This window comes from Peromyscus californicus, unplaced genomic scaffold (assembly GCF_007827085.1).
Source record: "Peromyscus californicus insignis strain IS unplaced genomic scaffold, ASM782708v3 Scaffold_3__1_contigs__length_106647218, whole genome shotgun sequence".
Classification (NCBI taxonomy): Eukaryota; Metazoa; Chordata; class Mammalia; order Rodentia; family Cricetidae; genus Peromyscus; species Peromyscus californicus.
Window position 1 is genome coordinate 456,754 of NW_026294551.1, and position 25,357 is coordinate 482,110.

Below are 25,357 nucleotides of genomic sequence, written 5' to 3' on the forward strand. Positions count from 1 at the left end.
ATTAAATCTCAAGAATGTCATCAAGATATGACAGTGAAGCCTATCTCATCAGGTTATCTCAGCTAGGCTTTCTCCTGCTCACAAACAGAAAATTCTGAGTCTAGGTGTGCAAGGCTGGAATGAAGTATGAGCAAGGGTTAGCACAACAAACCTCCTGCAGACCCAGGCCTAGAAAGTGACTCTCAGTAAAGGGAGCAGCCTATGTGTTATTAAGTCCAGCTCCATGAGATGCAGGCTGTTAAATGAGTGAACACAGACTACTACAGGCCTTGGCTTGTGGGCCTGACCACTTCACCTTTGTAAGAGCAGTTATCAATTCTGTCCTAGCTATGTGTTCAGCCTCAACTCTGTAGAGATGAGAGGCACCCCCTTCATCTGGGGCTGAAGCTTAATGAGCAATGCCAGCAATCCTTTCCAGGCCTGGGATACAGAGAGTTCGAACAGGCAGGCACAGGGCTACCACAGCAGGACAGGTAGGCATGCAGGCCCTGGGACAGGAAGAGCAGAGGATCCAGGCCTCAGGCTGGATTCTGATGATCTCTTGCTCAGACCTTTGTTGTATGGCTGGTGATTTGACTGGCTTAGCATGTGGGAGGGGAGCTGCCTGCCACTGCATCTGCCCAGCACTTCACACTCTCCACCAGAGTGTGAGACACCCATCACGCTACACAAATCACTCTGTGCCTAAAACATAGCAAAGCACTGGGAGTGGAGCCCACAGTGGATCTTCACGTAAGTCCCAGAAATAGACAGAGGCTGGGCTGTATGGTACATGATTTAATAGAAAGCACATCGTGTTAGAACAGCAAGAGTATGGGCAGTCCAGGCCACCAGAGCACAGCATGCATGAAGAGTTACTGCTCTCTGTGGATGGCTTCCCAATCCATCTAGCAGCATGGGCCACCTTTCTCAGAAGTCTGTGGCACCAAGTTTCCATGATGGTAAAGCTTGTTGTCGAGCCTGAGGGCAGGACATCCCAGCTAGGTAGGCAATGAATGGCTCAGCTTCCGGGAGCAGGCTGTAAAGACACGTAGCAATGTCAGGCTGATCCCCACCCCACCCTCTCTGATATATGGCTAAAGACTGCCATGTCCTAGGACCCTAGCAGGTTGGATTGTGTAGTGATAGCTCTGGTGGCCTCATGAGAGTAGGCTGCTAAACTGTTTACATTCTGAAAACATATGTTCAAAGTTTTCCTAACAATGTAAAGAGCATAGTTGAAAACTCAAGTTCACTCTCCACAGAGGAGACTGAGACTACACTGTGGCTCCATCTGTTGCCACCACTCCTACAGCCATTCAAGCCACCAGGCCACTGCCTGTGTGTCTTATGATGGCTCCTGCAAGGGGGAAGCCCTGAGAGGACTTGGGCACACAGACCCAGTACAGTACACACGAGAGAGGAAAAGAACAAAATCTTTCCCAGCATGACAAGGAGGTGACAGGAGCTCAGGGTTTAAAGCTAGATCATCAAAGCAAAGAAAACTGAAGAAAAACACGAGCTGACCATCAAGACCATATCAGCTAAATACCAAGGCCCCAGGGTTAGGACAAGCCAGTTTCAGACAGGGCTCTGCAGCTAGAGGTCAAGGCCAGGGATAAGGCAATGTGTCAAGAAAGAGTGCTGGCCTCAGGGTAACCAGGGACAGAAGAACAGAACAGTGAAACAAGTTAACAGGATAGGAAATGAAATCCAGATAAGGGAAAAAGAAACATTAAACAGGAAGGTCAAACAGGAAACAAAGATATGAATGTAAACTTGTCAGTAATTATACAGTAAACATGAATGCATGAAACACCAATTTAATAAAGATTTTTAAATGATGGTAAAGCATAATCTTGACTATACTGTTCATAGACATTGAAAGTATGACAGGAGACATGCTGACCCATGTCACCACACTAACAGTGGGCAAAGGAGATGTCAAGAGTAGAAACACCTAGTAACCCAGCTTCAAAATGCATCCCCCAAAGGTCAAACATAATTAAAGGACATTTGAGACAAATGCAAAACACTACTTTCTCAGTAACTGATGCAGTAAGGTGACTTAAAAATATGTACTAATACCTTTGGGCTGGTGTGGCATCATTAACACTTGAGACTTAGCTTATGCACAGGGCAGCAGAGTCTGTCTGAGGCCTCACTCTACTCTATACAGAAAAAGTTGCACAATTGAAAAAAGTCTTTTTTCAGAATGTCAGAGAACTCAGATCTCCATCCTGAAACTGGAGATACAACATATGAGACACACAGCCTAGCAAAACCTACCAAAAGGCCCATGTGTACCTGCATAAGCTGAGAATACCAGCCATGGGGGCCTACAAGGTTCACCTCATGAGATCTGAAAAACATTCACTCAGACCCAGCAAGGTGGGGAAGAATCACCTCTGTCAGGCACACCAGAACCACGTCTTCTAGGGAAGGATGCAGGTCAAATGAACCATGCTAACAGTACTAGGAAGGCTACAGGTCAGGCCAAGCCCCAGGTTGGAGACCTGCTGGCTGATTGGAATGTTCCTCTGTCCCTGACTCATTTGGGACTTCAGCATGAGGCTTCTGAAGGGCTTAGGTTCTATTAGGGCAGGGAGCCCAAGGTCAAGGGTGAAAGCAAATGCAGAAACCCTGAGGCCTACATCACAGCCAACATCCAACAGCAGCTTCCAGCCAGAAAAGCAAGTCCATATACCATTGTCCATTGATCAGCACTAGTTCTTAGGAAAGACACACACACACACACTAAGAAAAGCATCACTCAAAGACAGAAGAGGTGCCAACAGCCCCTGACATAGAGATGGGGATTATAAGGCTAAGAATTAAAGACATTCCAGGAAGGTGAGCTGTGGAGAGCAGATAGGAGCTAGTAGGTGGAGGTAGTGGTTTGAATGAGAAAGGCCCCATAGGCTCATGTTTGAAAACTCCTTGCCCAGTTGGTAGAACTATTTGGGAAGGATTTGGAAGTGTGGCCTTCTTGGAGGAGGTGTGTCACTGACAGTGGGCTTTTGAGGTTTCAAATGACTCCATTTCTAGTATATTCTGCTTCCTGTTTATAAATCAAGATATGAGCTCTGAGCTGTTCCTACTGCCGTGTCTCTGCTCTGCCATTATGGACTGAAGCCATAAACCCAGTGAAATGCTTTCTTTTGTAAGTTGTCTTTGTCATGGTGTTTTGTCACAGCAACACAGCAGGGGTACTGGGGGGCGGAGGTCAGAAGGAAGTGCAGAAGAACACACTAAGAGTCATTAAGCTAGCATGTGAACGGGGCAGGAACTTTCTAAGCAGAGATGAAATTGGAACAACATGAGCTGTTCCAAGAACTGGGGACCAGTCACACAGACAGCATCTGCATCTGTAGGACTGGGTGACCTTCCAGGGCACATAAGCCTGAGGCCTAGTGTCAATCAGGGACCTCAGCTCCCTCTAGCCCCAACATTGCCCCAGGCCAACCTGGCTGGCTAGTATATAAACTAGTTCTGAGAGTTTAACCAAACTCCAAGGGTCAAGAAGAGTGAAGACAATCTTGGACTGAATAAAACTGGAGGACAGACATGGTGGGCGCCCTGAGCTGTTGTGAAGTCCACATCTCTTCCATCATACAGTTTGTACTAGCTCACAGACGGACAGCATGATCCTTGTGCATGAAAGGGGTTCCAAAGCGCCCTACTTATGCAGTCCCTTGACAGTGGTGGAGATAGGACACCGAATCACCTGTAGAATGAAGCTGGCTGATACAGACAGCATAAAACGACCTTCCCTTTACACCACAGCTGGTCAGTCCCAAGTGAACTAAATTTCTGTGTGAAGAGCCAGTACATACAGTTTCCATACAGAAACAGCAGGCTTCCCACCTGCCTCCATGTGTTAGCTAGTTTTATGGAAGCTTGACACAAGCTAGAGTCATTTGGGAAGAGGAACTCTCAATTGAGAAATATCTTTATAAGCTTGTGCTGTAGGCAAGCCCGTAGGGCATTTTCTTAATTAGTGATTGATGTGGGAGTGGGTGGTGCCACCCTTGGCTGGTGGTCCTGGGTGCAAAGACACTGCATAACCTCAAAGTAGACCACAATATAAAAGGGAGAAAAGCAGTAAGCTGGAACATGTTTCTAGGATGAAAACTTCAATATGTAGAATTTTTTAAGTCCCTACAGACAGACTGACCCACAGAACACGGGAGGAGAGCCCAAGGGCACAACTTCCATGACAACGTCAGCACAAGGGGCCTCAGAAACAGCAAACACACCAAGGCCAAGATAGGCAAAGAGGACAAGCATGTCCAGTGAAGAGGACCAAGGCCCCAGTGGGGCAGAAGTCCAGGGAGAGATGGAAGCCTAACGAGACAGGCAGGTGTCCTCAGAAGAACAGAGCCCCCAAGAGGATGTATATCCAGGCAGGGAGTGATGAGAGAGCTAAAGCCTCCTTCCCACACAGTGGAGGCTTTCCTAGAAGGTAGAACTGAGACAACATGTGGCCTCCAACAACTGCACACCTGGAGCCATTTCACTATGAAGACAGAACTCACCCACCCTGGCAGCAGAAGCAGCCCTTCCAGCTGGCCTGGAGAAAGTAATGGCAGTGATGACACTGGCTGTGGGACCCAGTCTACTTTAGACCAGAGCTCAGAACAATGGACAACACAGGTGCCATGGGTCCTAGAATACTAAAAGCATTACCTTTGGAACCAGCTGGGGTCTGGGCACACCAAGGAGGTCACATAGGTGATTCCGCTGACCTCTTACAACTGGAAGCTCTGCATCCCTAAGAAGGAAAGCATTTGAGTCCTCTATACCAACATGGTTCAGCTCCCCCCACCCCATGAGACCTGGTGGTGCTGGGGTAAAAGTTCCTATCCTCTAGAGTAGACAGGGGCCTTACCCCATTCTAGGAACATACAGAAGAGATGATACCTCAGGCTTAGAGGGCTTCTGAAGCTTTATTAGAACTCAGCTGTTGTTGGCTTTCATTGGAACAGAAAAGTAAGAAGCCTATTTTGTATATAAAGGAGTTAATAAAAAACAGTCCTCTGTAAACCAGGTGTCATGTTTTTGCAAAAGAGCAGAGATCCCAACACCATGTAGGGCAACTCACAACCACCTGTAACCTCAGCCCCAGGGGGATTTGGACACCCTTATCTGGCCTTGGTAGGCAATTGCACTCACATGCACATACAAGCTCTGATATATGCATATACATTATTAAAGATAAAATAAATGCTAAAATATAAACAAAAAAGTTCCTTTTCCCTCCCTGCTATCCTTACTCAAAATGAGCGTTTTAGAAAGTTGGAAGCAATGTCCACTCTCCTGAGGTTTGACCAGTCTCCTCAGAAGGCACTGAGCTGAGTTTCTACTGACAGCAAAGATCTTGAAATACATTCTGGCCTTTCAGGTCCCCACAGCTCTCATCTAGGCAGGAAGGCCACATCCTAGCATGAGCTCCTAGGGAGATCACTGTTCTGAGGGGCGTGCATAAATACACTACAAACCCTTACTTGCCACCCCAACAGACCTGCTAGCATTTGAGTCAGCAATACCCCTCTCCATCAGTCTGAGGGGACAGTGTCGACAGTTAGTAGCAGTAAGTTAGGCTACCTGGCCCAAATAGTGCCTCCCAAATAGTATATCTAGAACAGGGGACAAGTCAGCTTAAAGTGCACCTGTGCACAGGTGATGGTTTTGTGTGTGTGTTTGGCAGTACATACCTGTACATATGAGCAGCTGTATGTATGTGATTATGTATACAAACATGCATATAATTGTGTGCAAGGCCATATGTGTGTACAGTGCCTGGATCACAGGTCATAAAAGTTCTTGCTGTTGTGACTAACTGCTTCCAGGCTCAGCCTATAGCACCTGTGAATCACACCCACGGGCTGTACACCCCACCACCACCCTCTCCTCTGCACTTCTTGATTTTGAAGACAAGTCTCTAGGCCATTAAAACAGAGGAAAGACCACATGGCCCTTGCAGTAGCAAAATAAAAGTAGCTAGCTGACATCCACTTGGTGGCATCCTGATGACCCTATATTCCAGTTAGTGAAAAACACCAGCTTCTGAACCACTCTACCCACCTTGCTCACAAGAGGAGAAAAGCAATTGCACATTAAACATTTTCCCACCTGAAGCTCCCACGATGTGTCCTCAGCCCTTTGTGAAGCTGAGAGGTGGCCCTGAGCTGTTGAGAAATGTCTCCCCTCTTTCCATCAGAAGCTATGAAGACAGGAGAAAGTGGCACCAGGCTTGGGCAGCCCCTACTTACCAGGCTGTGTCACTGAGCACAGACATGACCTCATCAAGCACATCGGCATCTACCAAGTCGCTATAGGTAAGCACCATCTCGTACACCTGGCTTGCTGTAGTCTTCCGGATCTGGGACAAGAACAGCAGGTCAACAGGAGGGAAACCCACGGCCACCTAGGGAGCCCAAGTCCATAAAAGGAGAGAAATGAACTTGGCCACAGCCCAGACTTCTGCCATCAGACCTGCAGCCTTTGTCAGAAGGTGCAGTAGGGACTCCTACCTGGGAATCTGTCTCTTGTGCTATCTTTTCTGGTTATGTCCTGTGACAAACGGCTTCATATGAGATCTGATCTATGCCTGGTAATGTGCATTTCTGACAAAGAGGCTGAGCTGTGGTTCATCCCACTCTACCTCAAAAATCCACTGTCCTTTGTGAAGTTTCCCCTGACTTTTTAGGGGGGAAAATGTCACTTTGGAATACTCAAAGAGTTCTTGGGTAAGAAAGAGAAATCCTAACCCTGGGCTGTTAACACCCCACCTTCAGCAGTACTTACCCATGTTCACCCTGCCCAGTACCAGCACCCACATTCCTTTCATACAAACCCCAGGGCCGCCCACACCTGAAAACTATCTCCACAGGCACACCCTGTGTTTACTTCTAAACCTACTTCAAAGTTATGCCAACATATACTCATCTGTAAAGGCCACACATAAGTGCAGACACACTCACCACAGGGAAAGGGTGGCCAAGGAGGAGGAACAGTTGCAGAAGAACCTTCTTTCTCACATCACCACTGAACTGCACCATCCCACAGAGCCTGCAGAAGACACACAGGTTACATGCAGCTGTGCCACACTCAAGTTACCCAAGGACCCAAGACACATAGGAGACCCAAAAAGTACACAGCATAAACCTTGAGACATAAGTGTGTGTATACCTACATACACACCTGTGTGTTGTGTACTAGTGTGCTCTCATGTGATATACACAGTCATGTATACAAGTATGCATTGTATACTAACATGCTCCCATTTGCTTACATATACATGAGATCTTTATACTAACATGTGCCTGTGTGTCCAGATTCCTGCATTCCCATGTGTGCATGTTTGTATACCTTACGTGATTGCCTACACATGACCAGTTTTCTGTGCCAGCATGTACTTGCCCATGCAGCCAGAGCCCTGCACTAGCATAGGTGTATTAACATTCCTTGAGCATATACAGTAAGGTGCCAGAGTGACAGATGTGAGCAGGTGAGAGATGTAGCTTTCCTGTTCAGATTGATCCTCCTCCCAAATGCCACTACTAACAGTCTGACCGTTCCTTTCCTAAATGAAGACTAAAACATTCCATTTTAAACAGCTTTGTGATTAAAACTATATTTCCCACCAGGAACCACCAAGTCCCTCCTATTTTTGTCTCCATCCAGGAGCACTTAAAACTCACACTGCAATGCTCGACCGAAGTTTCTGGATGTCTTTTGACTTCCTGATTTCTTCCTTACAAAGTGTGAGCAACTTCACACAAAAGGGGTGGCTTAAAGGAGAAAACATTATTGTAAGTAGATCTCTCACAGAAATGCAGAGCTTGCTGTAGTGGTGTCCAGTGGTGCTGTTGGTACCAAGTAACCTGAAGGTCAGCTTGCTCAAAAGATACTGGACCACGTGGCATCAACCACTCTCTTTGGTTCCCAACATGCACAGCAGAGAACAGATGTCCTATCTCATTACCCATAAGATATTCCATAACCCACATCACCCATGGAATTTGACACTTGGGCAGGCCCTGGCACAGTTATGGCATGACCATATCCAAGTGACCCTCCCCAACAGAAAAGACACTACCAGCAAGTGCTACTCCATGGAAAGAAGCCATGTAAGGGGTCTTGGTTACAGAGGAGGACAATGAGTCCTAGTCATCCCCAATGACCTTAATACTGGGCTACTATACCAGGATAATCCATGACAGTTAACTCCCAGGTCAACTCTGGTATGAAGAGGATGTTGCTGTACCCTGGGACTTTGATCCAGGACACAGGGATCTCAATCCTTCTCTGGCCAGCTCCCTAAAGTGCTTGTTGGGTACAGAATGACTGTCATATTGCTGAGGGCTGTGGTTATTGTTGTTCCCAGCTTGCACAAGGACTCTGTACACATCCTTAACTGGTCTTCCTACAGGACTCATGCACAGCTCTGTTGCTCCTCTAGACTTAGAGGTCACACACACCATAGACACTCTATGATCCCAATGGTTCCATTCAGGTCTACATTGAACTCTGTGATCTCTAGCAACCCTGTTGGTTCACAAACCAGGATTCCTGGAAGACTCCCATGATTAGGCTCTAATGAACATCTCAGTTCTGCCTGTCTGAGTGGGGTGACATGGCTTCCTGGACATCTGCTAGTCTAAAGATTTCTGCTGTGAAAAGAGACACACAAGTCAAAATGTTTTCAGCTTGTATGACTCCCTCACTCTTACATTTGTTGGCATCATGCCCGTGGATTAGCCACTGTCCAGCTCCCTCTTCCTGCCAGTCATGCTCCGGCCTGACCTGATCAATAGCCAGTTACTACTCAGATCCCAACATATATTCTCAACAATGATACCAACCTGATTCCCATATGCTGCCAGTCTCCAGGGAAGTAAGCCTAGATTCAGAGTGTCTAGGATCAGGGGATACACCAGCACTGAGAAGGCACTCCCAAAAGGGGCAGAGGCATGGACCTACCTCCCACCCCTCCTGGTGTGGCTGCAGCCATCTCTAGACGGTCAAGAAAACCCACAGTGCTTGGAAAAGGCTAACTCAAGTCCTGGTTGCTTAACACTATCCACCCTTGCCCAGGCCTCCCTCAAATCCGAGCCATTCTCTAAACTCAACATTGGCAAGTGGGCAATAAGACACAGAATCCTGTGCTCCAGAATGGACACACCTTAAAGTCATAACCACAACAAGAGTACCGCATAGAGTGGTGAAGGATGTGTGACACAGCAGGTATGGAAACACCGAAAATATAGAAATCATCCCCTGAAAATGTGTTAAGAAACAGAAACAACAATCCCATACGTGAACTTAAAAGTTGTTTAAAAATATCCGAAGGGAATCAGTCTGTAGGAAGGAACTGATGACGAGACAGAGCGATTTCTAAAAATCCTAGCAAGGAGAACATCTGAGGAGGGGGATACAGTTGCTCAGAAGACATACAGGAGGCAGCAGAAACAAGTGAAATGTCTTTTGGTTGTGAGACTTATCATTTGGGCAGTAACTCTTTTAAAAGCTGAGATAAGCTGCTTAGAATTCTAGGTCTTCTGATGAACCCAACAAAGGGGCTGTTCTCCAGATGAGGGAGAGGATGTGTGTCTGCAAGATGCAGTAATGAGACAAAGTAACAAAAATGTAGGTAATTAAAAATAACAGACCCCAGACAAATGGCTAACTGGGGTGCCTATTTAACATTATTGAAGTGGACCTACTTGGCCACTAGGTTCTCCCAACATCCCTCAGTCCTTGCCTGCTACAGGGTATGGCTGGTATGCCCCACCCCCTACCCTAAACTTCTCTAGCCCAGGGTCTGGGCTGCCCTTTCCCTCAGCTGCCTGTCCCTATATAATCCAGCCATTTTAGCTACACCAGCCCTTTTTTACCCTTCTACCCTTTACCCTCCTGGCCCTTTGGTCCCTGGCTTTCCCCTCTCCTCTCACATGACCTGGCTCAGGGTCCTATTCATTCTGGACTCTCCCAGATGCCCCAGCCTCTGGCTATGCTCTCCCTTTTATTTACAAAAAACCTCATCCTCCACCATACCTAGGAACAGTCATGTTTTTCTTTTTTTCATTCAAGCACTAACTGTACAAAAACACAGTGAATGGAAATAGTACCAAGAACTCTCCCAGAGCACAGAAAACAAAGCCCCAAACAAATGAAGAAAATGGAATGAGGGGAAATTATTGTGCTAATCAGAGAAAGGAGAAACATGGAACAGGAAACTGCTTTAATGAAAAAAACTAATAAGATTACATGGAATAGATTTTATGGGCCCAGTTAAAAAGATCAGATCACCAGACTGAATTTTCATAAAACTACATATACTGTTAGCAGCTGACAAAAAACAAATATATAAAAATAATGAAAACAAAAATTACAATCCAAAGCAAAAAACAAAATGAGCCAAAGTACCATGTAAGCAAAAGCACCTCCAAAAACAAAGAGTCCATTCATTGAGGGTCAGCCCTGTTTGTGTGTACCAAAATCTCAACTTCAAAATCCATGAAGCAAAAACTAACAAAAGTATAGAGAAATAGAAACATCTATATCATACTTTCCTACTATCTTACTTTGAAATTTTTAAGCCAGAAAAAAATACATGTCAAATCCTTAGAACACTTCCCAAGACGAAGCCAGCGATGTGGGAAGCGCGTCCTAGCCAGGCTATGCACTATTCAGCAGTGGGTTTTAGAAAATCAATGCTGCACACTGGCAAAAGGAAGTCCTGTGGTGTCAGATTAAAAGCCATCCGGGCATGGAGCAGATGCAGGTCTAGCCGAACAGCTAAAACCCACAGATACTAGAGACTTGAAGCAAAACAAGCTGGCCTCCTGCAGCAGCCTCGGGTATGTGATGTATGCAGGACCTCAGGGCAGAGCACCAATACAAAGGAGCTCCTAGCCTCCAGGGTTCACCTGAATGCTGGTCAGAAGCAGTACAAGAACACTGCCCAAGGTCAGGGGCGGGGGCAGAAAAAATTACAGGAAAATGGCACAGATCTCAGTGGGGCAGAAAATAGAAAGTAAATGGTAGTGAGCAAAGACTCAGAAGGGGAGGAAAATCAACTGAGACCCAGCTGGTTTGAATCCACCACCAGTTGGTTTAAAAGGAAAATCCAAAACCACCAGGCAGTTTCTAAGTAACTTATCTTTGGTGCAATAGATGCTCAGAAATTTTCATGAAATACAAAGCTGTCCGAAACAACAAAAGAGAATACAATCAAGACTATGAGGCAAAAATGAGCAAGATGGACTCACTTAGAAGCTAACCTGGCACCTATGTGGTTCCAGGGCTTAAAGAGAGACATCATGCAGCTGGACTGTCTGCTCCTCTAGGCAGGAGGCCGAGGAACCACAAACCACACACAGTAGGAAGCAACTAATTCATTCACTGTGTCCCATAGCCTCTGTCCAGCTGTGATGGGCACAGGCACACTCCTGGGCCCCATAACACAGCCCACATACTATTCTTTTTCCATCTAACCTTTATCATATCTCAGGCTCCATGAACTTCCAGACCTCTCTGCCTACCAACCCTAGTTAAGTGGACTCCCTCACTTGTCCAAATCTACCTTCCTACCTGGATAGCAGGGCCCTACTTCACCCCATCCCGATGCCTGCTGCCTGAATTTGTACTTTGTCATCTTCTGGGTTCTGAGATCCTAATCCAAATGTTCTTTCTTTAAAATAACAGCTACCCAGATCTGGTAGCCATAGATTTGTGATCCCAGCACTTGGAATGCTAAGGGGGCAGGATCATGAGTTTGAAGCTAGCCTTAGCAACACAGCAAGATACCAAAACAAATAAATACAAATTTTTGAAATTTGGGCAACTAGGCTTTCATCAGACAGGGAGCAGTGAATGAGCATGCTTACTTCTCCTCAGCAGTAAAGATGTCAAAGCACCCGTTGGCCAGCAGCTGGTCCAGCATTTTCAGCAGTGACACAGACACCCTGAGAGGCCAAAATAAGAAAACGTGAGACCCACACAAAACACCCAAGAACTAAGAGCCACCCATGTGAGAGACAGGCAGATGCCACTGACACGTTTAAACACACACACACACACACACACACACACACACACACACACACACACACAAATCTATAACATCACTATGGCTCTTCCTAGATGGGACAAGAGTCAAAATAGTCTTGTCAAATTCCTAAAAACAGACACACCGGTATTTTAATTCTTGTAAGAATACCAAAATGACTATGGGAAGTAAGAATAAAACCAGAGCCAATGTGGCTTCTTTCAGGAATTACCTAAAGCAAAGGTAAGAACAGGGTTCCTGACATAAAGATGTGTAGATTGCCTGGTAGAATCAACATTCACCTGTACACTTGATGGTTTTGACAAGGTGCAAAACTAGTGCAGTGAACAGTCCAGCAGAACTGGACAACCATTTGCAGAACTAAACTGAGCACACACAAAACTATCTCAAAACAGAACATAGAGCTGAAGCTAGAACCTAGTGCTGAAACTTCTGAAAGAGAGGAGCTCTCTAGGGCCTCCAAATTAGGCAAAGATTTCTCAGCAACAACACAAGCTCACTGATTTAACAAGGACTTGCCCAGTACAGTGAAGGCATCAAAACCACCAGTGAGAAGGGAAGTCCAACTAGACAAGCCGTGTCAATGAACAGACATCTCAGACACTAGGAGAGCAACTGAGTGTCCCACAGAATAGCCACCTGAGAGCCTGACCACACCAATGCTGGGAAGACAGGGGACAGATAGAGCCAGCAGCATTACAGAAGTTAACAGGCAATACACATGACCCAGCTGTCCATTATTCAATGTGTGCGTCCATAGAGACTCATTCCTGCATGTCCACTGTAGCTGTCTGTAAGGCCTGGAACATGAAATGCCCAAACAAATGACTCAGTTCCTGCCCACAACAGGCCCTGACTGGGCAACAAGAGGGACAGACAGACAGGGGTGACCACACTACCTGCCTGTTTAAATGGAATTCTACAAAATGCTACCTTGACTTTGGTGACAGCAGATCAGTGGCTGCCAAAGTGGACAGTTGGGAGGGCTCTGAGGGGCAGGAGGAAACTTTGGTGAACAGGAAAGGCTTCATGGTACACACATCTAAAGGAACCACCCTATATACTTCATGTGTTGCCTTTCAAGTTTCTTAGATTCTCAATGAGGCTACTGTAGACAAGAAAAGACAGGGACTATTCCTACAGACTAGAACCTCATTCCACTTCTCATGGTATTCTGCATCTACACACACACACACACACACACACACAGAGAGAGAGAGAGAGAGAGAGAAGGCATTTCCTGCCCTGAGTGCATCAAGGGAGAGGGACTGCAGGAGATGAGTGCCAGGAACCAGTGAGGCCCAGAGGAGATGAATGCTGGGGTTCACTGAAGGTAAGTGTAGGCCAGAATCTGGGAGCCAGCAGATCCTGACAGCTTGCTGTGCCCTGCTCCTCACCTACTAACTGTGACAGTGTGTCTCAGGGAAACCTGTGCTCTGTGGAAATAGGATGGGGCACAGGCACCATGACCTCCCAGCCTCAAGACACTACTCACCTGTCATTCAGGAGGTTGTCCTCAAAGACCTTCAGGAGGGTTCCGCTGAAGCTCACCAGGGCTTGAGCATCCTTCTGAATCCCCTTCATGTACTCAAAGAGGCTCTGTGTAGAATGCCTGACCTGTGACCCGAAAAGCAGTATTGTGGCACTGCATGGCTAGCTTCTCCCTTGGCTCCCCAAGGCTACTTCAATGACAGTAAATGCCTGGGGCCAAACAGAAACAACTGCAAACTACAAAGACAGAAGTTCCTACAGGTGCTGGGCTGTTAAGACAGTGAGCATATGAAGTGCTCACATCTGGGAGAGAACCCTCTGAAAGGACTCCCCTGTATCCCCTGCTCTACACAGCCAGATGCCTCCTCACCGTAGACTCTGTCAAGCCACCAACAGATACAGCCAGCCCCAGCAGGACATGGTATCTGTAGGTGGGCAGTCCCAAGAGCTGGGTGATGAGAGGGAAGGCCTGGGAGGGTGCATTCCAGTTCACAGAGGCAACATCAGACCTGAAAGAGAGATTTCCTCAAAGCCATGCTTAGAGGGGCTGGGCTGCAAGGGGACCCAGAGGTGACAGTACCTGGGAAACAGACTTTCCAGTTCTCTGCGGTGGGGAACATGGGGAATGGGAGGGCTGTCGAAGTGCAAGAGAGTCAGGAATACCCGGGCAGCATGAGCACGGAACCGATCAATCTTCTCACTTGCCTGCTGGGCAACGCAACACATGACACGCTCACAGCTGTAAAGAGAGGCACGTGTCTGAGGCCAGCCTGGGGATGTGTAGGCACCTTATTGCCAGGGGCTGCTGAAGCCACGTCAGGATGGCTTAGTTAGGGCTTTTATTGCTGTGATAAAACACATGATGAAACAATTTGGGTAGAAAAGGGTTTATTTCAGCTTACAATTCTCAGGTTATACTCCATCACTAAAGGAAGGAAGGACAAGAACTCAAGGCTGGAGGCAGAAGCAGAGGCCATGGAGGAATGCTGCTTACTAGCTTGCATGGCTTGCTCAGCCTTTCTTATCCAACTCAGGTCTACTTTCCCAGAAGTGGTACTGCCCACAGTGACCTGGGACCTACCATATAAATCATTAATCAATAAAATGCCTATAGGCCAATCTTATGGACGTATTTTTTCAATTGAGTCCTTCTTTCCAAATAATTCAGCTTGTATCAAGCTGACAAAAAACTAACCAACACAGGTTGGGTATGACTGCACTCTATGCATCCCAATGTCTCAGGAGCCACATAACAGGTGCATGTGAATGCTGATGCACTCCTGGGGCAGAAGGAGTGAAAAACAACAGTATTGCAGGTCAGTAGAAGAAGGAAGATGAGAATTGAGGTTGAAAAAGAATGGCACACTCATAAGACAGTAGAACTTCGGGTCTCAGCAGTATGGCAGAAGAGGTTGAGACTCATGGGGGCTGGATCAAATGCTGGCAGGAACTTCAGCTACAGAACCCCAAGTTCAGAGGCCACCACAGGCTCTGAAGCTGGCTGCCAAACAAGCCAGATCAAAGGAGGTCCTGGTATAGGGTTGGGGGAGTAGGTATACTATGAAACCTGTTATGGGGACATGGAACAGGAGGAGGACCCTGGCCGTGCTCCATTGACTGTGGAAGGTCAGGATCGAGGTCAGAGAAGCTAGTCTGAGAAGGTATGGAGGCACCAGGGCAGGTGCAGCTGGCCTCAGATACTCACATGTGGGCCTCAATCAGCACCGGCTCTGTCTGGGCCAGCAGAAGGGTCAAGTCCATGAGGCTGGTCATGGCAGCTTCACGGACCCTGTGGATAAGGAGACATCAGAAGGTCAATTGAGGACAGGGATTCCAAGCCCTGGTTCCACCAACCAGATCCATTGGGTCCTGTAAGAATAGACTCTAGAGCCGGGCGGTGGTGGCGCACGCCTTTAATCCCAGCACTCAGGAGGCAGAGCCAGGCAGATCTCTGTGAGTTCGAGGCCAGCCTGGTCTACACAGTGAATTCCAGGAAAGGCACAAAGCTACACAGAGAAACCCTGTCTCAAAAAAACAAAACCAAAAAAAAAAAAAGAAAAAAAAAAAAGAGTAGACTCTACAAGCAGCCAATGAAGGGGGAAAAAGTCTTGAGACACCCAGTACCCACACACAAGCTTGGTTCCAGAAGGCCCAAACATAGGGAAAATTTCAGAGATTACAGAAATTCCTCTTCAGTGTAAACCATCAGAGAAATCCAACGCCGGCAGCTGGCAGTCTTTACTTAAATCCCTTGACTGGAGGACAAGGGACGTGCTGTCTCTCATACTGTCAAGCAAAAGGATTCATTCTTAATATCTGAAGACAGACTGGACAAGTCTCAGCAAAGCCTAAGACATGAGCACACACTATCGAACAGGTACTTCCCACAGCCTCCTCCCATGTGAAGCTGGCCCCCTGTAGTGTCTCTCTGCACAAGGCTGGCACTTCTGGTTCTCACCAAACAGAGAGCAACCAACATTCATATCCATTCTAGACTTACTTTCTTGCTAAATAGAGCTGTCTGTCATTAACTCACAAAAAAAGAAAAAAAAAATGATCTAATTCCAGAGCAAAAGCAGTCATTTAAACTGGGATACAGGTGCATTCAGCCAGAGTCAGGCTCAGGCCTGGGGTCATCTCTGCCTTAATTAAACCCTCTATGGGGCTTGTACCAGGTTCCCGCTGTGAGGCCCACAGGCCCTTCTTGGGGGAGCTAACAGATAGCAGTGCAGGCCAGGGTTCCAGGGGACTCTTCAAAGTCAGGTGAGGATCACTGGACACACAGCAAGACTGGGGAAGGTGGGGCAGATCTGCAATGTGCTACAGGGACATGGGTGCACATGTGCAATAAATGCCAGGGGATGCAGGGAAGGAGATCTGCAAAGCATGCTGGAGAGAAATGGGTACGCATCTGCAAAGAGGGAATGGGGGAGATCTACAAAAAGTACCATGGGACAAAGGGGTGATAGACAACTAAGTGTGCTGAAGGACACAGGTGCATATCTGTGAAGTATGCCAGAGGACACAGGAAAGTAAAAAGCACCGAGGTCTATGGATATACAATTAGAAAGCACACATAGACATACTGTGGGGGTAATCTGTAGATTTCTTTCATATTGCCTGCCACCTCTTAAGCTGTGATGTACAGGATGAGGCTCTAAACAACACAGCAGAAACCAGCTACAAGGAGAAGCTGTGCTTGCCAAGCACATGAACAGGAGAAAGAACTGGGTCCTGAGCCTCAGAAGGCCTCGTGACAGAGCCCCTGGGTAAAAAAATAAATAAAAATATAAAAAAAAATCACACCCCAGATATGCTCAGCAGTACTGAGCTTAATCCTGGGAACAAGGGCAACTGAATGAAACCATTGTCACAGAGCCCAATCCATACCACAGGTCTATACAGACCTGGCCACCCTCTCTGTAAAGCCCTTCCATTCTCAGTGACCTGGAAAAGAAAACATAGTAGCTTTCAGTGGTATTTGGCTGGCCAGTAGCACCATCTGCTAAAAGAAAACTATATAACACAAAGCCCTGCCATTTAACTACAACTTAGGAAATTCAGTTAAAAACTATGGTAAATAAAACATAACAAATACCAAAATAACAGAATCAACAAAAACAGACTGACCAAAATATATAGTCTTTACAATAACTATATCTGAAAAATATGAAGAAAATAGAGAAAAGTAAATTTAAAAGGCAGAATTTCAAAAAGAATTGTAATCTCTGAGAAAGTTGTAGATACTGATTTAAAAAAAAAAAACAAAAAACCAAGAGTGTCAAGGTGTATGTGTCACTATCTACCACAGGGTTATCGTGCCATGCTGGTTGTATAAGCAGCTAAGCCTCAGGGATCACTGTAGAAGAGGAGGCAGAAAGATTGTGAAAACCGGAGTTTGCTATAAGATTATGTCTCCCAGGAAGACATACCAATAAAGTGTCACCAACATTACTGCCTAAAGCTGAGCTGACCAAAGACAACAATAGACTTGGTAACATGGATTGAGGTGGACAAAGCCTCAACCCTACACAAAGAACTACTAAGGAATTCGTAGAGTGGGAGAAACACACACACACACACACACACACACACACACACACACACACACACACACACACACACACACAGTGCATAACAATAACTAATGAAAAAGGAGCCCATGAATTTGAAAGAACAAAAAGAGGAGTATATGGGAGTTTGGAGAGAGGAAAGGGGAGAGATGATGTAATAAAGAAAAAATTTTTAAGAAGAATGTCTGGAATTGCACCATTCACTACAAGTAATTCTACACTGATCCCCCAGGAGCAGAATCCTGGAGGCCCCCCTCTGCAGAGTGAGCTAAGACAAGAAATCTCACAGAGGGTAAGGTCCCAAGGACCAGGTCTGAGGAAGAGGCCCCAACACTAGTCCTTTCTGCTTTGCTCTGAGGGGTGTCTCAGACACACACTGTTGTAAACTATTTACTTCAAACTGAAATTGTTTGGCAGTGGGGGCCTCATAAGGAAGCTCAGAATGTTGCAAGATCCACAGAGCTTCCTCCCCAAGGTCATGAAAGCAGTAAAAACTGCCAGGGAGAGGAAAACCTTCAGCTGGTGAGCTGCCTACAAGTAGAGCAGAAGTCTCGAGATGTAGTTTTTGTGAGCTGTCTCCCCTGCTGGGGAGTGCCTTTCAGCAGTATTGCTGCCTTTGAGTCACCCATGTAAGTAACTCCTGTAAGTAACTTCTAGACCCACTGGGTCACTAAGCTAGACTTGGGGGGAAATGTCCTTTGATCTGTCTTCAGTGCCCTGTTCTGGGTAAACAGAGATCTGTTCACATCTTCCATGGAAAAGACACACAACACTCACCATTTTTCTGTCTTGAACTGCAAGAAGGAATCCAGCTCAACCAAGTCTCTTGGGAATTCAGGGGCCTCAGAGAAGAAGCCTAGGACCTGTCAATATCTATCACAGACCCAAGTCACCAGCCCCATGTGGGCTGGGTTCACAATGTCAGCTTAGGCCACTGCCTGCTATCAAGCCTGTAGCACATTCTGGAAGAGTCTGCACAACAAAACATGTCCAAGGCACTCCATCCCACATGACATGCCTCAACCAAGAAGACAGATCCTTCTCAAGGAGAGAGATAACCAGGCTCAAGAAATCTCTGGCAAGACAAGATGGCCATTGTCAATGAAGAACCCATGAGGTCAGACCAAAGGAGCTAGTTCTCATGGACATCTTGCTAAGAGACACTACAAAAAGTCATCCAGGTGGGGGTGCCTTATAGCTGGGGAGCCACCCTTCAGCTGTGCCGGAGAGAGATCTTGACAATGTGGGAAATGGCCTCCATTTCTCCAGGCTCTACAAGAATGAGGTTAGCCACCTGAAAGCCCTTCCTGTGTCTACACAGGTACATTCAGATAACTCAATCCATAATAGCTGATGGACCTGAAGTTGTCCTAGGGAAGAAGAAGATAAATTTACAATGAAGGAGAATATAGGAAATGCCAGCAAATACAAACTGGAAAGACCCAGTGCAATTCAAATTAATGATCAATGTAACACGAAATTAAAACTATTAGATGAGCTTAATAGTAGAAAAAAAATAAAGGAAGAGTCAGTGAGCAGAGCATAGACAAACAGCATTTATACAGCCAAAGAACGGCAACAAAAGTTGTACAAAATGAAGAAACCTTCAGAATCTGCTTGGCATGTGACAAGTGCTTGAGTTTTTGGAATGTGAGGACATGGGGGACCTCCAAAATGATCTGTAAAGTGGGATAACCAGCTAGGCAATGGGATCTGAGAAGAAATAACTGGCTGGGCACCCAGAAAGAGAGGAAAAAGAAAATGAAGAGGCAAGAAGAACATGTTAAAAAATAAAGTCTGATACAAGGGATAACATGCTGTCTCCATGTTTCAATCACAATCAAGATAGCATCTTCAGACAGGCAGTGGTGGTGCATGCCTTTAATCCCAGCACTCAGGAGGCAGAGCCAGGCAGATCTCTGTGAGTTCGAGGCCAACCTGGTTGGTCTACAGAGCAAGACCCAGGATAGTCACCAAAGCTACACAGACAAACCCTGTCTCGAAAAACCAAAAAAAAAAAAAAAGACAGCATCTTCTACAAGCTCTTTCTGAACTCTTAACAACATTGCCTATAGCCCACAGGAGGGAGTGTGAAGCACCTGGCAGAGCTGCTGACTCAGACAACAGCAGCAGCAGCCTTGTTCTCTCCCTCACAAGGTGTTTCTGTAAGCTGGGCAAGAAACTTGCCCTACAGGAGGAGGAAGGGAAGACAATCAGGCAGACTCAAAGGACTATGGAAAGCACAAGTTCATTGCTGCTCACCTGAGACATCAGTGCAGACTGCTCTTGTGAGAGTTTCTACCATGACTTAATGCCCGTTGTTTGAAGTCCTGGGTACCTGGGATGCCGTGCCCTTCCCTATCTCAGGACATTCACAAGACAGCAAGGAAGTCATACTTCAAATACTGTCCTTACCAGGCTCCCACATCCCCTCTGCTGTCGGTGGTATAATCGTTCATGCAATCCAGCAATGCAGTATAAACCTCAGAAATGTTCTCTTTGCACATGACTTCATCTGGAGGTCCCTCTGCTTTCACACCAACTGTCTGGCAAATCCTGAAATTAAAATATGTGTGTCTGTGAGCTCATCCTTCACATTACAATGGCCTGAAGTGTCTTGCTGTGGGGAATATCCAGCCTGGCTTAGGGGCCCAGGGCACCCTTCCCACTGCAGGTGCAGAATGATGCTCACTGTGAAGTCACCTTCACTGCCCCCACAGTCTGCAAGGTAGCTGGCTCTTTCTGTCTTCTACCCTGATAAAAAGGCTAATGCTGCTGCAAGAAGTCAGGACTGAACAGGCTTACAGAACCACAAGGAGCTAGAGAGGGCAAACATGGCCCTACATACTGCATCTACAGACAGAAGTCATTAAGACACAAGATTCAGGCATTGCTCCTTTTGCCAGCCTCAAGATGAGGCACAATCCCCAATTCTTCATCCATTTTATTTATTTATTTAGCAGTACTAGGGATAGAACCCATAGCCTTGTACATGCTAAACAAGCACTCTGCCACTGTGCTATTCCCACAGCCAGCACGATGCACTGGTTTGTTTGTGTTTGGTTTGAGATAAGGCTCAGTGTTGCCAGGGCTAGCCTCATACCACTGTCCCTCAGTTTCTGAGGTGGTTTCCAGGTGAAGATGCAATGACAATACTCTAAAAGGGAAGAAATTAGAGAACAAGAAATAACAAAACACCTCTACACATTTCTGCTCTGTGCTAGCATGACAGATAATCCTTGTGGTGCCTGTTGATGCCCGCCTGCCAGGCCAGAGGCTCACCGTGAGATTGCCTTCAAACTGTCTCTCCTGGCTTCAGCAAAGCTCACATCCTTGGGAGAAGTACAGGTGACTGTTCTCAGACCTGCGAGAACCTGAGGGCAAAGAAGTCCCCAAAAAATTATCAGCTACAAAGCAAACACATTTTTTAGACAGTCTCAGTAAGTAGCCCCGTCTGGCCTTGAGCTTGAGAAACTTCCTGTCTCACCAGCTGTGGCTGTCAACATACTTCTGTTTCAGACAGAGATGTGGCTCTGGAGCCACAGGGCACAGTAGCCATGGGTGGGGCATGCTAGGCAGTTCATAGGAGCCACCTCCCACATAAGACAGCAGGCCCTGATTCAGCTTCTGGAAGAACATATGAAAAGGGATCATCCCACAGCCTCCCCTCTGCTGTATCCAAACTCTAGCAACTGCTATGGATCTGGACTCATCCCTACAAGATATTCATGTCTATTGTTCCCATCTTGGACAGGGGACAGTTGACATTCTGGCTCCCAACAAGAAATGAGCAGTAGTACTGACATGTTTTCTCCCACCCATTCCCCCACTCCATGTGCACATGTGTGTGTGTGTGTGTGTACACAATCATATGCGCTACAGCCTGTATGTGGAGGTTAGAGGATAACTTTGTAGAGTTGGTTCTCTCTACCTTTATGCAGGTTTTAGGGATCAAACTTGGGTCACCAGGCTTGCCCAGCAAGTGATTTTATTCACTGAGCCACCTTTTTGGCCCAGGGTTATTACTTCTTGAACTGATAGTTCAGTTCTAAAATCTTTCATGTTTATCCACATTTCAGGTAGATAAACCCCTAGGTGAGTTTAGTTATTATGATAGCTATACTCGGGGTAAAAGACCTACTCATCACAGGAGGAAAGGGAACCAATTTATATAGAGGCAAATGTGGAGAGCTTGTCTTACAGCATCCCAGCTTGTGGCAGGCAGCAGGGACAAACAATATCAAGAGCATCTTGGGGATGTGTTGGCAGGACCAAGCCTGGTGTTTCAACTCAGAGGGAAAAAGTGCATGAGCTTCATGGACTAGGTGAGTGGGGAAAGGAAAGTCTTCAGAGCCAGGCTGGAAGTATGCCCAGGGCTTAAGCAAGGACAAGTGATATAGGATGCTAAGAAGGACAGACAATGGGGAGAGAGCATGCCACATCAAAGCAGATGAGACAGTGTGAGAATATGATACTGAGAGACAGAGGTAACCTGGGATAAAAACCTACATGTAAGAAATGAACAAGCTTCTCAACTCAAGGCTTACAATAGTGGAACCAGCAGAGAAAATACTTCTTTTTATTTGGTTTTGTTTTGTTTTTCGAGACAGAGTTTCTCTTTATAACACTCCTGGCTGTCCTGGAACTCGCTTTGTAGACCAGGCTGGCCTTGAACTCACAGAGATCCGCCTGCCTCTGCCTCCCAAGTGCTAGGATTAAAGGTGTGTGCCACCACCTCCCAGCCAAGAAAATACCTCTAGGCCTTTCAAGATCACAGGGCCTGGATGAGGGGGCCCGGTAAGCCTGAGAGGGTAGGGCAGGAACCACTTTGCTCTTTTAAGGTTGCTACTGCCTTAATAAGAGTAATAGCATCCAAAAAGGAAACAAAATAGTAATACATGATATAGGGGCTGGAGAGATGGCTCAGCAGTTGGGAACACTGACTGCTCTTCCAGAGGACCCAGGTTCAATTCCCAGCACCCACGGGGAAGCTAACAACTGTCTGTAACTCCAGCTCCAGGGGAACCAACACCTCACAGATATACATGTAGGTAAACACCAAGGTATGTTAAACAAAAATAAATAAAATATTTTTTAAAAAAGAAATCTTTTAAAATAATAATAATAATAATAACACATGATATAGTCTTCTGAGGCACAGGCAGAAAAGAAGCACACAGGACAGCAGGCTGGACATGGGTCTGCAGCCTCTACCCATCCCCAGCCAACCACCCACCATGACCACAAACAAGTGCCACACAAGGGACACAAGGGACATACCATTTCATAAGGAATTTTAACTGCATGGCCTTATTATTAGGGAAATAAACTGAGATGGCTGCAAGAAGAGAAAACACATTCAGGCACTAGCTTCTGCACAGAGGCTATTGTTTCCTCATCCAGGCAGTCACAGTTTCTTCGGACAGCGCCTTCCTACCCTACAGGCTTGAGCACACCTCTCCAAGTGTGTGCCGCAAGAGCAGTTAGCCCACTGGAGTGCCGGTCCAGCAGTCACTGCCTTCATGGCCACCTGTGCTAATGCTGAGAATTCTTTCCCAACCAGAGGTGGGCAGATTAGTTGCCAGCCCTTCCTATCTATCCCTTCTTGGTGCTGTTGGCACCCTCACCTGCTGCAGATGACCCCTGAGAAGGAAACCTGGGAGGGCACCCAAGGCTGAGGAAAAGCCACAGCGGGTCATCTCCTCTGGGCACTGGAGCTCAGCAAGGTACTCTGGAATCAGCTCCCCTGAAGAGAAAGAAATGTTTAGAAGTGGCCTATATCTAGTGGTACCCCTCAGAAATACAAGTTAAATGTATCAGGTAAGACAGGACAATGTTCTGATGCAGACATACCTTCAAACTAATATATAAGATATAAGAAAAATTGTATAAGGTGGTTTTAAGATTTCCTTAAGTGTGTGTGTGTGTGTGTGTGTGTGTGTGTGTGTGTGCTGTTTTTTTCCAAGACAGGGTTTCTCTGTGAAATAGCCCTGGCTATCCTGGAACTCACTCTGTAGACCAGGCCGGCCTTGAACTCACAAAGATCCACCTGCCTCTGCTTCCTGAGTGCTGGGATTAAAGGCATGCACACCACCACCGCCTGGAATGGACAAGTGATTTTTATACAGAGTTTCTAGGAAGTCAAGTCCCAGTGAAGCTCCCTGTTCAGAGATATTAAGGGCTCTTTAAGCAGCTATGCTGACTGGATGAATCTAAGGACGTGTCCTGAACCCAAGTGGCTCAGGAGGAGCCATGTGAAGGCTACTGTGTAACTGAGAACCCCTCTCCCCACAGCCCAGCAGCCTGGCATGAGCCGGGTGGGTTCCAAGAGCTTAACTCCAGAAAGGTGATCAGACAGGGCTGCTTCCTGGGTGTCACCCAGTCCCAGCCTGCACTGTGGATCCCTGCGTTAGGCCCAGCATACAGCTCACTCACTCTCAATGGTAAAGCCTGCCTCCCCAGGCTCCTCCATGTAGTATTCACTGCAGAGGGCGGCCAGGGCCGAGACAGCTGCCTCCTAAAACAGAAGGGGACATGAGTGAAAAGAGCGTCTGTCTGAAAAGTGCTCAGCCACAGATGCGTGGGGCGCTGTAGTCTGGCACAGTGATTATGTTTAAAAACAAATTAAAGTATGTCACTGCCACACTCTAGTTTCTTGAATAAATCTTCTGACTTTCCAATGTGTCTACTTTATCAGCACCTGTCAGATGTATCAACCACTTTAAATTCTCTGTATTAGTAAGCCTAAAGTGAGAACTCTATTTCTTCCATACAATATAATTTTTATGTGTCTTCATAAGGCACAGTTAATATAAGACAAAACATTTTTTCCCTTCCCAGCAGAAGCAATGTGGGGATTGGTTGTGTTCTTTTGTGGACAAGGGCTCAAGACAGCCCTGGTAGAACCTGGTTTAGAGAATAGGAGGGCCTACTGGCATCTCAAACAGAAATATATTCAGAACAGAGAAGGTGAGGAACCAATGTTAGCCCCAGTAACCTTGATGGAGGCAGGATGATGCAGTATCACACAATCAGGAGGTGGTGGTTTGGCATCTCCTTGGTTCCCCACCTCTACAGTCTGCAAGAGATGACTCCAACTCAATTCAAACCTTCCATTCAACCCCTCCCCAAAACCAAGGAGAAAGGAACTGAGAAGGGCAGGGTGAAGATCAGCATGGGAGTTCCCTCAGTACACCAGAGATGCTACATGTACTAATTAAGGAGCAAAGAGTATCATGATCATGGCGAGTGGGACTTGATTATGGATAGTTTAAAAGAAAATTCTGAGACATCAACCATGAGGCCTCCAAATTTAACCAGGAAGACTGTACCAGAATTGCACAGACACAAAAGAGACGGAAGCCCTGGGTAGGCAGGGCTCATGGAAGCTTGAGTGTGCTTCCACTCTTCATCTGGCACATCAGAGCCTTTCCAAAACATCAACAATTACAGCTACTGCCCCAAACATGGGTTACATGTCACAGCTCTGCCAATCCAAGGCTATCTGACCCCAAAACATGAACATAAGCCCTAGCTTCTTGTTGTCCAAGTAGAATCTAGTTTGTGTTTTTCTCATTTTCATGTGAATACTTTCTAAGCCTGAGCATACTACTACTATCAAAACAGAGAAAAAGACTGGTAAAGACATAAAGTGTAGTAAGAAAGAATAAAATTTCCAGTTACCATTCTAGGCTACCTGTGTAAATCATGTAGGCCCAATGATGGTGTTGTGGAC

At 46.4% G+C, this 25,357-nt stretch overlaps 2 protein-coding genes across 4 annotated transcripts in view; one reads left to right on the forward strand and one right to left on the reverse strand.

The window, feature by feature from the left end:
• B3gntl1 (UDP-GlcNAc:betaGal beta-1,3-N-acetylglucosaminyltransferase like 1) overlaps positions 1 to 6,226 on the forward strand; it is a 73,705-nt gene extending 67,479 nt beyond the window's left edge. Inside the window, exon 12 of the mRNA XM_052756753.1 lies at positions 6,203 to 6,226. Within this exon, the coding sequence (XP_052612713.1) occupies positions 6,203 to 6,211 (9 nt within the window). The 3' untranslated portion in view covers positions 6,212 to 6,226. The remainder of the gene's footprint in view (positions 1 to 6,202) is intronic.
• The window catches only part of Tbcd (tubulin folding cofactor D), a 176,134-nt gene continuing 151,539 nt past the window's right edge, over positions 763 to 25,357 (reverse strand). For all 3 annotated transcript variants that reach the window (XM_052756745.1, XM_052756744.1, XM_052756743.1), the window contains 14 exons: positions 24,058 to 24,139; positions 23,250 to 23,368; positions 20,905 to 20,996; positions 20,038 to 20,178; positions 15,255 to 15,338; positions 14,130 to 14,288; positions 13,920 to 14,058; positions 13,554 to 13,675; positions 11,877 to 11,954; positions 7,686 to 7,775; positions 6,966 to 7,053; positions 6,255 to 6,364; positions 4,669 to 4,753; positions 763 to 1,018 (listed from right to left, as the gene is read on the reverse strand). In XM_052756745.1, coding sequence (XP_052612705.1) covers positions 1,001 to 1,018; positions 4,669 to 4,753; positions 6,255 to 6,364; positions 6,966 to 7,053; positions 7,686 to 7,775; positions 11,877 to 11,954; positions 13,554 to 13,675; positions 13,920 to 14,058; positions 14,130 to 14,288; positions 15,255 to 15,338; positions 20,038 to 20,178; positions 20,905 to 20,996; positions 23,250 to 23,368; positions 24,058 to 24,139 — 1,407 coding nt within the window. In that variant the 3' untranslated portion in view covers positions 763 to 1,000. The remainder of the gene's footprint in view (positions 1,019 to 4,668; positions 4,754 to 6,254; positions 6,365 to 6,965; positions 7,054 to 7,685; positions 7,776 to 11,876; positions 11,955 to 13,553; positions 13,676 to 13,919; positions 14,059 to 14,129; positions 14,289 to 15,254; positions 15,339 to 20,037; positions 20,179 to 20,904; positions 20,997 to 23,249; positions 23,369 to 24,057; positions 24,140 to 25,357) is intronic.